Source organism: Cherax quadricarinatus, chromosome 83, assembly GCF_038502225.1.
Source record: "Cherax quadricarinatus isolate ZL_2023a chromosome 83, ASM3850222v1, whole genome shotgun sequence".
In the NCBI taxonomy this organism is placed as follows: domain Eukaryota; kingdom Metazoa; phylum Arthropoda; class Malacostraca; order Decapoda; family Parastacidae; genus Cherax; species Cherax quadricarinatus.
The window spans coordinates 3,696,714-3,711,427 of NC_091374.1; the positions used below are offsets into that span (position 1 = coordinate 3,696,714).

Genomic DNA, 14,714 nt, shown 5'->3' on the forward strand with positions numbered 1-14,714 from the left:
GCTGGCCGTCGGTGGTATTGGTATCCAGAAGCGTCGAAGATCCTCCACCGCCTCCTACAGGATTGAGAACAACAAGGTGAGGGAATAGTGCGAGAAGCTTGAATCCATAGTGGTCGTACACCACCTGGGTTAATATTCGATGTAAATGGTAGCTCCACGAGATCAAGAACACTTCACAAACATCAAGGTACACTACACAAACACCCGCGGCCCGGTCTGTGACCAGACATCTCGGTGGATCAGGGCCTGATCAACTAGTCTGTTACTGCTGATATTGGTCCAGTCACAGCATTGTGCCTTTATATTCGTCATTAAGGTACCCTGCTTGAAGGGTGCTCTTTGTACCTATACGAGTAACGTCAACCTCGTTGTGTCCCATCTTCAGTATTTATGTTTTCAATTACAATATGCAACAAGGAGTAGCACCTGCTACGCCTTGTAGTATATTCCGTTGTAATTCCACTGTGTTTGCCACTAACATTCTTCTATCCTTCTGCATCTCTCTTCTCTTTCGAAAGTGTTATGAAAATTGCTGTATGTGCGTAATCGCCTGTTTGTGGTTGCGGGGGTCAAGTCTCAGCTCCTGGTCCTGCTGCTTTAACTGGCCTTTACAAGTTCACTTCCTCCTAGCATCTTGGGTCCTATCATACTTATTTTTGAAGCTGTGTATAGAATCTGCCGCCATTACTTTATCATCCTGGTCATTTCAGTTTTATACCACATTGAAGGTCACGAAATAATTCCGACCCCGGCTAACACAACTCCGTGAATAACACACACACACACACACACACACACACACACACACACACACACACACACACACACACACACACACACACACACACACACAGAGTGGGCACCTGTGACCAGCGGGGTCCCGCAGGGGTCAGTCCTAGGACCAGTGCTGTTTCTGGTATTTGTGAACGACATGACGGAAGGAATAGACTCTGAGGTGTCCCTGTTTGCAGATGACGTGAAGTTGATGAGAAGAATACACTCGATCGAAGACCAGGCAGAACTACAAAGGGATCTGGACAGGCTGCAGAACTGGTCCAGCAATTGGCTCCTGGAGTTCAATCCCACCAAGTGCAAAGTCATGAAGATTGGGGAAGGGCAAAGAAGGCCGCAGACGGAGTACAGTCTAGGGGGTCAGAGACTACAAACCTCACTCAAGGAAAAAGATCTTGGGGTGAGTATAACACCAGGCACATCTCCTGAAGCGCACATCAACCAAATAACTGCTGCAGCATATGGGCGCCTAGCAAACCTCAGAACAGCATTCCGACATCTTAATAAGGAATCGTTCAGGACCCTGTACACCGTATACGTTAGGCCCATATTGGAGTATGCGGCACCAGTTTGGAACCCACACCTAGCCAAGCACGTAAAGAAACTAGAGAAAGTGCAAAGGTTTGCAACAAGACTAGTCCCAGAGCTAAGAGGTATGTCCTACGAGGAGAGGTTAAGGGAAATCAACCTGACGACACTGGAGGACAGGAGAGATAGGGGGGACATGATAACGACATACAAAATACTGAGAGGAATTGACAAGGTGGACAAAAACAGGATGTTCCAGAGATTGGACACAGTAACAAGGGGACACAGTTGGAAGCTAAAGACACAGATGAATCACAGGGATGTTAGGAAGTATTTCTTCAGCCACAGAGTAGTCAGTAAGTGGAATAGTTTGGGAAGCGATGTAGTGGAGGCAGGATCCATACATAGCTTTAAGCAGAGGTACGATAAAGCTCACGGCTCAGGGAGAGTGACCTAGTAGCGATCAGTGAAGACAGGAGCTCACTCGACCCCCGCAACCTCACTAGGTGAGTACAACTAGGTGAGTACACACACACCTTACACACCTTACACACACACCTTACACACACACCTTACACACACACCTTACACACACACACACACACGCACACACACACACACACACACACACACACACACACACACACACACACACACACACACACACACACACACACACACACACACACACACACACACACAACACATAACAGGAAAGGCACTGCAATGGATCAGAGAATATCTGACAGGGAGGCAACAACGAGTCATGGTACGCGACGAGGTGTCAGAGTGGGCGCCTGTGACAAGCGGGGTTCCACAGGGGTCAGTCCTAGGACCTGTGCTGTTCTTGGTATACGTGAACGACATAACGGAAGGGATAGACTCAGAAGTGTCCTTGTTTGCAGATGATGTGAAGTTAATGAGAAGAATCAAATCGGACGAGGATCAGGCAGGACTACAAAGAGACCTGGACAGGCTACAAGCCTGGTCCAGCAACTGGCTCCTTGAATTTAACCCTGCCAAATGCAAAGTCATGAAGATTGGGGAAGGGCAAAGAAGACCGCAGACACAATATAGTTTAGATGGCCAAAGACTGCAAACCTCACTCAAGGAAAAAGATCTGGGGGTGAGTATAACACCGAGCATATCTCCTGAGGCGCACATCAATCAGATAACTGCTGCAGCATACGGGCGCCTGGCAAACCTACGGATAGCGTTCCGATACCTCAGTAAGGATTCGTTTAAGACTCTGTATACCATCTACGTCAGGCCCATATTGGAGTATGCAGCACCAGTTTGGAATCCACACCTAGTCAAGCACGTCAAGAAATTAGAGAAAGTGCAAAGGTTTGCAACAAGACTAGTCCCAGAGCTACGGGGATTGTCCTATGAAGAAAGGTTGAGGGAAATCGGCCTGACGACACTGGAGGCCAGGAGGGTCAGGGGAGACATGATAACGACATATAAAATACTGCGTGGAATAGACGAGGTGGACAAAGACGGGATGTTCCAGAGATGGGACACAGACACAAGAGGTCACAATTGGAAGTTGAAGACTCAGATGAATCAAAGGGATGTTAGGAAGTATTTCTTCAGTCATAGAGTAGTCAGGCCATGGAATAGCCTAGAAAGTGATGTGGTGGAGGCAGGAACCATACATAGTTTTAAGGCGAGGTATGATAGACCTCATGGGGCAGGGAGAGAGAGGACCTAGTAGCAATCAGCGAAGAGGCGGGGCCAGGAGCTGTGACTCGACCCCTGCAACCACAAATAGGTGAGTACACACACACACACACACACAGAGGAAGACAATAACTGCAACAAAACTCAGCGATGTTAAGCGATGCTTTTTGGGTTTCGTTGGAGAGGGAAGAAGAGGAGGAGGGAGAGGGGAAGGGGAAAGGAGGAAAGAATAACACATTAACATCACGCTTAAGTTGAGAGCTTAACAGTCACTGTGATGTAGGCTATGATGGCGTACAGCCTGCGGGCAGAAATAACCTGGCTGAACAGGGAATGACTAGTCACCAGGCAACTACAACCCACCCTGAGAACCAGACACAGGTATATCAGGTGTGAGAGCAACACGCTAACAAAAGCATTAATAAACAACAATAATAATAGAATCACGGCGCATACAGTAGCTCTGGATGTAAAATTTACACAAGTGAGAACTCCATTATAAGACTAGGTGGGTAGCGTGTCTGCCTTGCCAGATGGAGGATCGAGCCTCCAACACTGAAAGACTCCAGAGGGTTTAGCTCTTTGCACAGATAATATTAATATTGTAAGATTGGCATTGCAAAGTACCTAGCAGCATTGAGAGGAGCGCCTCACAGCAGAACGGTCCGGGTTCAATCCTGAGGCGGGGACAAGCCTCTAGAGAAGAGCTATTGGAGGGTAACCCTGCAGCGCTGTATAGCCCTTGTGGCTTAGCGCTTCTTTTTGATTATAATAATAATATTGGAGGGTAAATGGGTATGTGGAGAGAAGGCCAGCATCCAGACAAAGACAGGCACAGACACACGTACAGCCCTCAATTTCACACCTGTCGAAATGCCGATGAGTTCTACAGTTATTTTTCTGATAGGATATTGGAGGGTAGGAAAGGAAGGAAGTGAGGGGAAGATGGGGAAGAGAAGGAGTTGGTGGAATTGAAAAATTAATTAAGAGATATATGGGTTTGAAAGAGAGAGGAGGGGGGGGGCACTTACAGTGCTTCACAAAGCAAGAGAACACTCAGGCTTCTGACTCACCCTAGTGTGTACTGATTTTTTGTATTCCACTATTCATCCATAGTGATACTTATGTTGTGGGGATACCCAGTGGAAGTAAGTTACATTGTGTGCCCTCAAGAACATTTTTAAAAATATATACTATGTACCCCAAGCCTAAATAAATACTTATACTGTGGGAACACCCGCAGTGATAATTACATGGTGGTAATAGGCACAGTATACAGCTACGTTATTTTATATGATAGTTATGTGCTTCCTTGCCATATTTCATCACACAGAATGAGTTCCATAATACACAGTGTATGTCAGTACTGTATGACCCTTTTCGGGTTTAGCGCTTAGACTATAATAATAATAATGAAATGTGTCCTGAGCTGGGAGACTTCAGTAGAGCAATGATGACATCGTCAAGATATTTACTATTTGTTCCGTAGCTACGGCAGCTTCAAAGGTTTTCTTCCAGCAGAGATTCAGTTACTATTACTTGGGGATTACCATCTCTCACTATTGACTATTAACATACAGCGGAGATAAAATTTAAGAGAGAAAAAGAGAGATGGGGGAGGGGTACCCAGCAGCATCACTGGCGTGTCAACACGATGTCTGGAAGGGACGCGAGCCAAGCCACTCCACAGGACATAAAAAGTGTGATAAAAACTGTAATGAAGAGGCGGACGATGTCGCCGTGGACATGATATATATATAGGAAGAGGCGACAAGAGAGGGGAAAACCAGGAATGAGACGAAGATGATTAAATAGAGGGCGAGAACAAGGTGAAATGTTGATGAGATCCATCCAGCAATGATGGATGGATCTCATCAACAAAGACACTCTGGAAAGAATTTTAGACTACGTGTGTTCCCGTCTATGGCTTGGCCCACCACACCACTCTCTTCAATAAGTTGAAAGCAACGGCGTGACCCGCCACATGCGACCTGTGTCACTGGTGTGGGGGGGGGGGGCATAAGACTATATCATCGATCCCTGGCACAAGCCCACTAGGCGTCAGCGTCGTTCTCACTACCGTGGTTTTTATCACAGATTTATGTCCGATATTATACAAGGCCCCATGGGAAGAAATAATGGCATTCACGCTCCTCTATTCCGAATGTCATATATTTTTTTAAACCTTCCTCTTAATCGAGTTTTTAATCTGCTTGTTAACCATCTCAAGCATTAAGCTTTTTTTTTAATTTTCATTCCCCAAGCAATTTATTCACTTAAGCTCTTCATTACTAGTCATAACCTTTGTGTCATGCAGTGTACCTCACCAGCATAAAGGTATTCCTTTTGAAAAGTTTGTATTTTTGTAAAATTTTCTAGTTGAACACGCACTCCAGCATCATATCTACAGCTCCATTGTCACGTTTACTTTCATTTAAAAATTCCTTGCTCATGTCTGTGGACAACCAGCTTTGCTTCCATATAAATTTCAAGCCAATGATTTCTCATAATCTTGAAATCAATCTCTCTGTCCTGCAAATTCCTGACTTAACATCTGACACATTCTGAGTTCATATCGCCAGACTTTTGTCCGTATATTGTATCAGAAACTGTAAAGAAAACACTTGAAGATAACATGTAACTGATATAACCAGTTGCTCAGAACCTATAAGTCTTAAACCAGAAGCCTATGAAAAATAAAATTAATTTTCCTGAGTGCTTCTTAAAAGCTTCAGCTTGGAACTTTCTTTGAAGCGATGTGAATGTCTTGTAGATATCAGCCATAAAAAACACTGTCTATCTTGTCCCTGTCCACCAAGTTTCACATCTTTGAATCGAAAGAAAACAATGAGAACGTAGACATTCGGCAGTTCCAAAAATTGTCATTGAATCTTAGAAAAGAGAAGTCAACACAGTTTCATTGTGACTCCATTGACTACCACCCTCCACTACCACACAAACCACCACCATCCACTACCACACAAACCACCACCATCCACTACCACTAACCACCACCATCCACTACCACACTAACCACCACCATCCATTACCACACTAACCACCACAATCCACTACCACACTAACCACCACCATCTACTACCACAATAACCACCACCATCCACTACCACACTAACCACCACCATCTACTACCACAATAACCACCACCATCCACTACCACACTAACCACCACCATCTACTACCACACTAACCACCACCATCCATTACCACACTAACCACCACAATCCACTACCACACTAACCACCACCATCTACTACCACACTAACCACCACCACCCACTACCACACTAACCACCACCATCCACTACCATACTAACCACCACCATCAACAAAAACACTACCAGCCACACCACCACAATACTGTCTACCATAACAATCACCCACCACCAACACGAGTAGTCAATAACACTCACAACCCCCCACCTCCAACAGTCAATGATAATGCATGTGGTATCTGGGTGCCATAGTTCGTACCTTGGTGGTCAGGTAGGTGGCTTAGTGGATTGAAATTGTATGTAGAGATAATCAGTGCATTAAGGCATGTTGAAAAGATTGGTAATAAGTGGATTTATGTTGAATGGATGACTATCAGTGTAATGAGACATCTTGCAAGTTGCAGGGATTGGTAATCATTTTAAGAACTGCTTCCTGGTTCTTTGTCTTCGTCAGTGCTTTACAACAATTTTTCAGGACATTGTGAACTTGTGAAGATACTGAAGCATATAATGGTTATATAAAAATAAAGAATTACAGGAAGAAAACGGCATGAAGAGGCAAATGAAAGTAAGAGAAAAGAGAAGTGAAGATTAACTTCAGATGCCAAAATAACAAAGCAACATAATCAACCATAACATAGCCAAAACAACATGACCAACAACAGCAAAAGTAACCCAAGCAACAACAAAAAGAACAGCATCATGGAGCCACCCATGATGGATGGATCATCCATCCATCCATCAATGGCATTTCGTCACTGAAAATCTGCGTAGCAGTGAATGTACGTAGTATATATATAGCGCCGGTGGCGGAAATGAGATGGCAAAGTGTGTGTGACAGCCAGTAGGTGAGACATGTGCGAGGGGGAGGCCATAGAGGTGTGGTCAAGCTGAGGTAATATAACCTGGCCTCAGGCATGATGATGGTTTCCTTCAGGTGAGAGTTTTGTGTATGTATGGTGAGTGTTGAGCACCAGCAACGCCATTACCACCACCTAATATCCTCCCAGGCTTCTAATTACTTAGTTTTTTCGGGATAAGTAGGATTGGATTAGCATATTTTGGGATTTATTTTGATTAGCGTTACCTAACATAGCAGGGATGATACTATATTGACTTAACTAGAAGTAATTTAAGTTAACGTAACTTAACCTAGACAGGGTAAACAGAGAAGTTAAAATGTCGGTCAGAAAACACTGCTCAACGTGCAGTGGGTTGTCTTTTGTAGATTTTTAAGCAGAGTCTGTTGAAATTATGGGGGTTTGCCTCCACCATCTCTTTAACAAGTGTTTTTCCGTTTACTACTATAAAACCGAAAACATTTTTTAAAGTACCCTGTGTATAATAGCTCATCTGCATTTGTAGCTGCTAATACTCCTTTGCTTCACATCAACTGTGACTTGAACGTAAACAAGATGGTATGCTCTTATAATCGTATCCAAACTGTAAGTAGTCAAACTGCAAACGTTATGACTATCACTTATGCTTAAAAATAAAATTGAATTTTTTCATTAATGTCCCTTGTCTCTCTTTTCTTGTTACTCAAACTACATCTTATCCATTCTATATATATATATATATATATATATATATATATATATATATATATATATATATTTAAATGCCTGCTCTGGTCCTCCTCTCCACTAGTGTTGTTAGGTCCAGTTCGTAATTTCCTTCTTAGTTCTGGTACAAATCACATAGCGAACATTTAGATATTTATATTCTTGATTAGGTACTGTTCCCAGGCTGGTGTACCACCTTGTACTCATTTACCTGTGGTTCCATTGGTAAGTCTTCGCCCCTTTCTCTTGAGCAACTCCTCATTTTTATTTTTATTTAATTTTTTCCACCCTTATTCAGAACTTTTTTCTGATTATAGCCTAGAATAGTGGAAAAGAAAACTTTCGTTCCTGCCTTGTTTATTCTGATGCCAGTCAGGAAGTACAGGTCAGGGAATGAGTCCTGCCTTGTTTATTCTGATGCCAGTCAGGAAGTACAGGTCAGGGAATGAGTCCTGCCTTGTTTATTCTGATGCCAGTCAAGAAGTACAGGTCACAGAATGAGTCCTGCCTTGTTTATTCTGATGCCAGTCAGGAAGTACAGGTCAGGGAATGAGTCCTGCCTTGTTTATTCTGATGACAGTCAGGAAGTACAGGTCAGGGAATGAGTCCTGCCTTGTTTATTCTGATGCCAGTCAGGAAGTACAGGTCAGGGAATGAGTCCTGCCTTGTTTATTCTGATGCCAGTCAGGAAGTACAGGTCAGGGAATGAGTCCTGCCTTGTTTATTCTGATGCCAGTCAGGAAGTACAGGTCAGGGAATGAGTCCTGCCTTGTTTATTCTGATGCCAGTCAGGAAGTACAGGTCAGGGAATGAGTCCTGCCTTGTTTATTCTGATGCCAGTTAGGAAGTACAGGTCAGGGAATGAGTCCTGCCTTGCTTATTCTGATGCCAGTCAGGAAGTACAGATCAGGGAATGAGTCCTGCCTTGTTTATTCTGATGCCAGTCAAAGTACAGGTCAGGGAATGAGTACTAGTGACCTGGGAACACAGTGCATATTAGGGTGTGCAATGTGGGTGTGTATATTTATATTTTTATGTGTATGCATGTGTATGCGGGTGAGCATATGTGCTCGTGTGCGAGCGTATATGGGTTGTTAAAACTGTTTTCAGAATATTATACTATAAAATCTTCAAGGATATAAACACACGTGCTGAAATTAATGCAGCAGTGGCTATGACCTCTGTGTTTGTGCATGTGGTAGCATCTACCCAACCCACCGTACCCAACCCACCGTACCCGACCCACCGTGCCAAGAATGGTATACAACCTTTGAAATAAGTAAACATTTCTGTAGCTTTGGCACAGGTGCTACAAGACTAATAAACACTTTTTCTTGTGGGTCCCTCGCAGACTGCACAGCATGAACGCCCAGTTCAGTCCCTACAGCCTCGTCATACACACAATATAAAAAACGTAGTAACCTGATTACCATTATTACATTTACGTGAAGTGTTAGACACGTAAAGGTTATGATGAACAAAATATATGCAACACGGGTATTGTCACTGAAACCCTAGTGGTGCATATGTCTCTTATTCATCAGCTTGTTAGTATTGTATAACATGGATAATATTGTACCGTAATGGGTCATACAGCGGCTGGGGAATGCGAAGTAATCGAGTTTGATGGAAGGAAGAGGAGGGGTAACCCCAGCGTCAAGGTAACCCCCATTTAAGGGCACCATTATACATTTCGTAATATTACGCCCCTGAAGGGAGGTTCCTTGATGCTTTTGAGGGGCTCTTGATCTAGGGAATTGAATCTGTGCTCCAGTTCCCTGAATTAAGCCTGAATACCTTCCATGCCCCCCCCCCCCACAGGCGCTGTATAATCCTACGGATTATTTGCAATCGTGTCATTACGATTTCTTAAGTCAATCATAACCATAATTTTTAAAGGGTTGGAGGGGTAAGCCAGTGGAAGGCCTCGGTCAGATGACCAAAACCTCCAGCTGTGGGTCATCATATGACCCGGGTCAGGAAACACTTGTCCTGTTTCCTGACAAACCTTATCTAACCTAACCTATAAAAAATTAGTTTTTTCTACTCGTCCTATATAATTCAAGGATATAGGTAGTGGTAGACACCTAGGAGTTAGTCTGCTGGTGTGAGTTGCGTCTTGAGTGGTGGAAGGGAGAGTGGGTTGTATATTTTAAATAAAGCTGGACCTAGAAACAAACTGAGGCAGAATAACAATAACAGGAAGAAAGGTCACAGGTTAGGCTTTTTTCTTGTGACTATGACGTCTTTCATCTTAGATCCAAGATAACAGGCTGAAGCAGACACATCCCCCCTCGTGTCCCACCCAACAACTAGGCTACGATACTCTCAAGATTTGCCAGGAAATATAGATTCAGCATATTTCTACACGAGAACAAACTTTGGCCCCCGTCAGCATTAGTGGTTTGGTAGGTTGCTGCTTCACTCGTTCTTCCTCTCTCAGTAGCCATGCAAATATTGCTTCTTGCAATTCCAGATAGTATGTATTATATATATATATATATATATATATATATATATATATATATATATATATATATATATATATATATATATATATATATATATATATATATATATATAAGGAATTCGCGAGAGCAGGCGAAATATACACAAACACTGATCTCTGGCTGAAGGAGACTCAAACCTACGAACCTTGTTAAAATCTCTAGTAAGGCTGGTCCATGCAGGGGATGAGATGAAAAGCTGTAAGCCTTCTCCCTGAAAGCTGGCTGCCTTGGATCAAAGTCTAGCGCAAGCTGGACTCCAAGGTATTGTCCAGTGTGGTGAGTTTGGTATAGCACTGCGTACCTTGTTCTAAGGTTCGTAGGTTCGAGTCTCCTTCAGCCAGAGATCAGTGTTTGTATATATATATATATATATATATATATATATATATATATATATATATATATATATATATACACATACATACATACACGAGTCACGTGCGTTTAGCGCTTATTTTTTTTAGAATAATGAAAATAAAATAATTTCACCATAATCATGTGGAAGGAATTAATTTATGTTTCTTCCTTAATAAATAAAGCGAGTGTTATGCAAGTTTCCACTGAAATAGCGAGAATATATATTAAACCAGCTGTCCTAATTTACAGCTGGTTTGTCAGACTTAATTTAGTAGGTAACCAGCTGTACCAAGAAGCAACATTGGCAATAATAAGATGTATTTATAAATATCAAGAATAATGTCATTTACCTCGGTAAATATACTGGACGTCTCCACCTGGAAAGCGAGACATTTGTGGATAAATTGCAAACGAGTGGAGGGGGCGGCGACCCCTAACTAGGATACGCTGACCAAAATCACCATCGTAAAAAGAGGACCGCTGATGATGGCGTGATATTGTTAAAAGTACAGGCAGAGTAAAGTTACTGGTGACTGCCCGCCTTATGGTATATTAGCTGCCTTCTGTCTGCCCCTCTCTCTCTCTCTCTCTCTCTCTCTCTCTCTCTCTCTCTCTCTCTCTCTCTCTCTCTCTCTCTCTCTCTCTCTCTCTCTCTCTCTCTCTCTCTCTCTCTCTCTCTCTCTCTCTCTCTCTCTCTCTCTCTCTCTCTCTCTCTTGTTCCTTAATTACGAACTGCTTGCCGGCGCGGGGAGGTGTTTGATGTCGGCTCTCGGCTAAGAGGTCGGCCGGGGAACGGCTCAGAGTGGAGAGAAGAGGGTGGAGGGAAGAGAGCAAAAAGAAGAGGATGGAGGGGAAGGGGCAGATGGAAAGAGGGCGACAGGAGATGAAACAAGAGTGGCAGGAAGGTCGATCACCCAGCCACTCGTCTATGATGACATGTCAAGAACATGTTTGCTCTCAGTACAGCCACGCTGTGACACACTGTAATGTCACAGGGAGGCTGCACTGAGTGAACTATGTGACCGGAACAATTTACCACTAACCCACAATACCGTGGCTGGAACAGTTCACAAGTAACCCACAATACCGTAGCTGGAACAATTCACAACTAACCCACAATACTGTAGCTGGAATAATTCACAACTAACCCACAATACCGTAGCTGGAACAGTTCACAACTAGCCCACAATACCGTGGCTGGAACAGTTCACAACTAGCCCACAATACCGTGGCTGGAACAGTTCACAACTAACCCACAATACCGTGGATGGAACAATTCACAACTAACCCACAATACCGTAGCTGGAACAATTCACAACTAACCCACAATACCGTAGCTGGAACAGTTCACAACTAGCCCACAATACCGTAGCTGGAATAATTCACAACTAACCCACAATACCGTAGCTGGAACAGTTCACAACTAGCCCACAATACCGTGGCTGGAACAGTTCACAACTAACCCACAATACCGTGGATGGAACAATTCACAACTAACCCACAATACCATGGCTGGAACAGTTCACAACTAACCCACAATACCGTAGCTGGAATAATGCACAACTAACCCACAGTACCGTAGCTGGAACAATTCACAACTAACCCACAATACCGTAGCTGGAACAGTTCACAACTAACCTACAATACCGTAGCTGGAACAATTAACAACTAACCTACAATACCGTAGCTGGAACAGTTCACAACTAACCTACAATACTGTAGCTGGAACAATTAACAACTAACCTACAATACCGTAGCTGGAACAGTTCACAACTAACCTACAATACCGTGGATGGAACAATTAACAACTAACCTTCAATTTGAAGAGAAAATTTTAGACTAAGTTGTCTTAAGATTTCTCTTAAAATTTCACTAAGTGGGGAGGAGGGGGGGAGGCTTGGTGCCGCGGAGGGCTCTTTATCCAACGACCTGGAGCTACTCTCCCTTTGCTTGAATCAAGTCTGTTTACCTCCCATTACCCAGGTGTTGTATGGCCCTTACAGTTTTAGCGTTTCCCCGTGAAAAATAAGTGATAATTCTTTCCAGTTTGTGCATTGTGATTTTAACAAAGGCTCAGCCATCAAATTTTTCGTTAAAAATGCATTTTGTTTTGACAGTTGTGGGAGTAATTTTCTCTAAAAAAATTAATCAATCACCTTGTACGTGCCTTCACGAAGTTCCAGGGTCTTCAAAATCTCAATGGACGTTCCCTATACCCCCTTCTCTCCACTATTGATTTATTTTCCCCTCTTTATCAACCTCTCTTGTTTCAGCCTTTTTTTACCAACCTCTCCTCCTCTCTCTGGATTAATGCCGTGCTATCTTTTAATTTCTTCTCTCTTTATTCTCTACACAATATTCACAGTACACAGTGCCCTCTTATATGATATCTCCATTGCATGCAACCTTCATTTTGCTACAGTATTGCAAAAAAATTATGTATCACACCCATACAATAGTGTTGGAACCACTGTACTGTGATACATTCTCCCTTTTTATGTGCATTGACAAACTAATGTGACTCCACATATTTCTTAATGCTCCTGCTACTTTGTTTCCCTCGTCTGCTAAGTCGCCTCATCCTTCATGGAGCCATCCATCTGCAATCACATTTACTCTCATATATCTAAATTGATTCATTTCCTCTATATTCATTCCATTTAGCCTAGTCTTTCAGTCCTTATATTTCTAGCAGTTCTCATAGTCGTGCTCTTCTTATTTATATTCAGCATATAAAACTTCTCATGTTTCATGTACTAACTTAACTAACCCACTACATTCCAACACGATCCCCGCCCGCTGTCAGTATTACCTTGTTAACCACAGACTCGACTAGGAAACTTAGGACAACCTGTTAGTCCAGGACGGACCGAAACATCGTAGATCTAACGTATCATCTCCTAAGTGTGTGTTATTTTTACATTGTTCTAATCACGGTATTGTGACTTATTCTTCTTAAACCCATCCATACCCGCTGCTCTTGTCACGTTCAACCTATTTACTCCCTCACTCATTTCCATCTGGGGTAAGAGTTGTTGTTAGTTTATTCAGCAGGGAAATGACCAGTTCATTATAGCCAGTTTGCTATGGCGGTGGTGGGGGCAACAGTTTCAAGAATAGTAAAGGTGACACTATGGTAGACAGTGACAGCAGTGATCTCTGACTTGCCTGTGCTGAGCTCAGCGATCTGAGTGTCGAGAGAAACGAGTGTAATAAAATTAATAATAATTTATTTCAGCGTGATGCAATGTTTGTAGAGATAGGTGACAGTTGTGGCTGCAGGAAAGTTCATGGTTATGCAGAGCATGTGGTAATGGGAGGGGGGGGGGTTGCAGGCGTGGGTTTGGGGGTTGAGATGAAATAGGGTCAGTGTGTGTGTGGGGAAGCACCACCACTGCAGCTTTAATGGGGTAACCCCCCTCTCCCCCACCAAACTTCCTCATCTCTTTTGATCTCAACTCTGAATATAATTTATAAGCTGGAAGTATCATTGACGATCATTCCACTTTTTCTCCTTTCCTCACGCTTTTTCTTACTCCTTCCCTTCCCTGTATTTCCTCTGTATTCTCTCCACCTCCCCCGTTGCTTTCTTACCTTTCTACTATTCCTTTCTTCCCCTCTGCTGTTTAAGGCCTTTAGGTTCACGTGCTCAAGGTGAATAAGTACACTGGTCTTAATGAAGAGAATATCTTGCCATTCCCACGAGCCCCCCTGGGGCGGGGAAGATGGCAGACCAGAGGCCTAGCTTCTCCCTACGAGCCCCGTGGGAGCGGGGAATGGGCCTTGGCCTGGGGACAGTTGGTCCCAGAAGATGAGGAGGTACTTGTACCTCCTCCCATGGCAGACATAGGTCTCAAACACTCCCACGACAGGGAGCCAAGGCCGGGTCACCATCTGGAAAAGACCCGGACCGGGAGAATAACCGCGAATCAAGAAGAGAATTCTTACTGGAGAATACCTGGAGAGCGTTTCGGGGATCAACGCCCCCGCGCTCCGGTCCATGACCAGGCCTCGTGGTGGGTCAGGCCCTGATCAATCAGGTTGTTA

At 43.5% G+C, this 14,714-nt stretch overlaps 1 protein-coding gene across 1 annotated transcript in view; it reads left to right on the top strand.

The window, feature by feature from the left end:
* LOC128702139 (protein stum homolog) overlaps window positions 1–14,714 on the top strand; it is a 35,073-nt gene that overhangs the window by 721 nt on the left and 19,638 nt on the right. Inside the window, exon 1 of the mRNA XM_070102728.1 lies at window positions 1–76. This exon is cut by the window's left edge and continues 721 nt beyond it. Within this exon, the coding sequence (XP_069958829.1) occupies window positions 1–76 (76 nt within the window). The remainder of the gene's footprint in view (window positions 77–14,714) is intronic.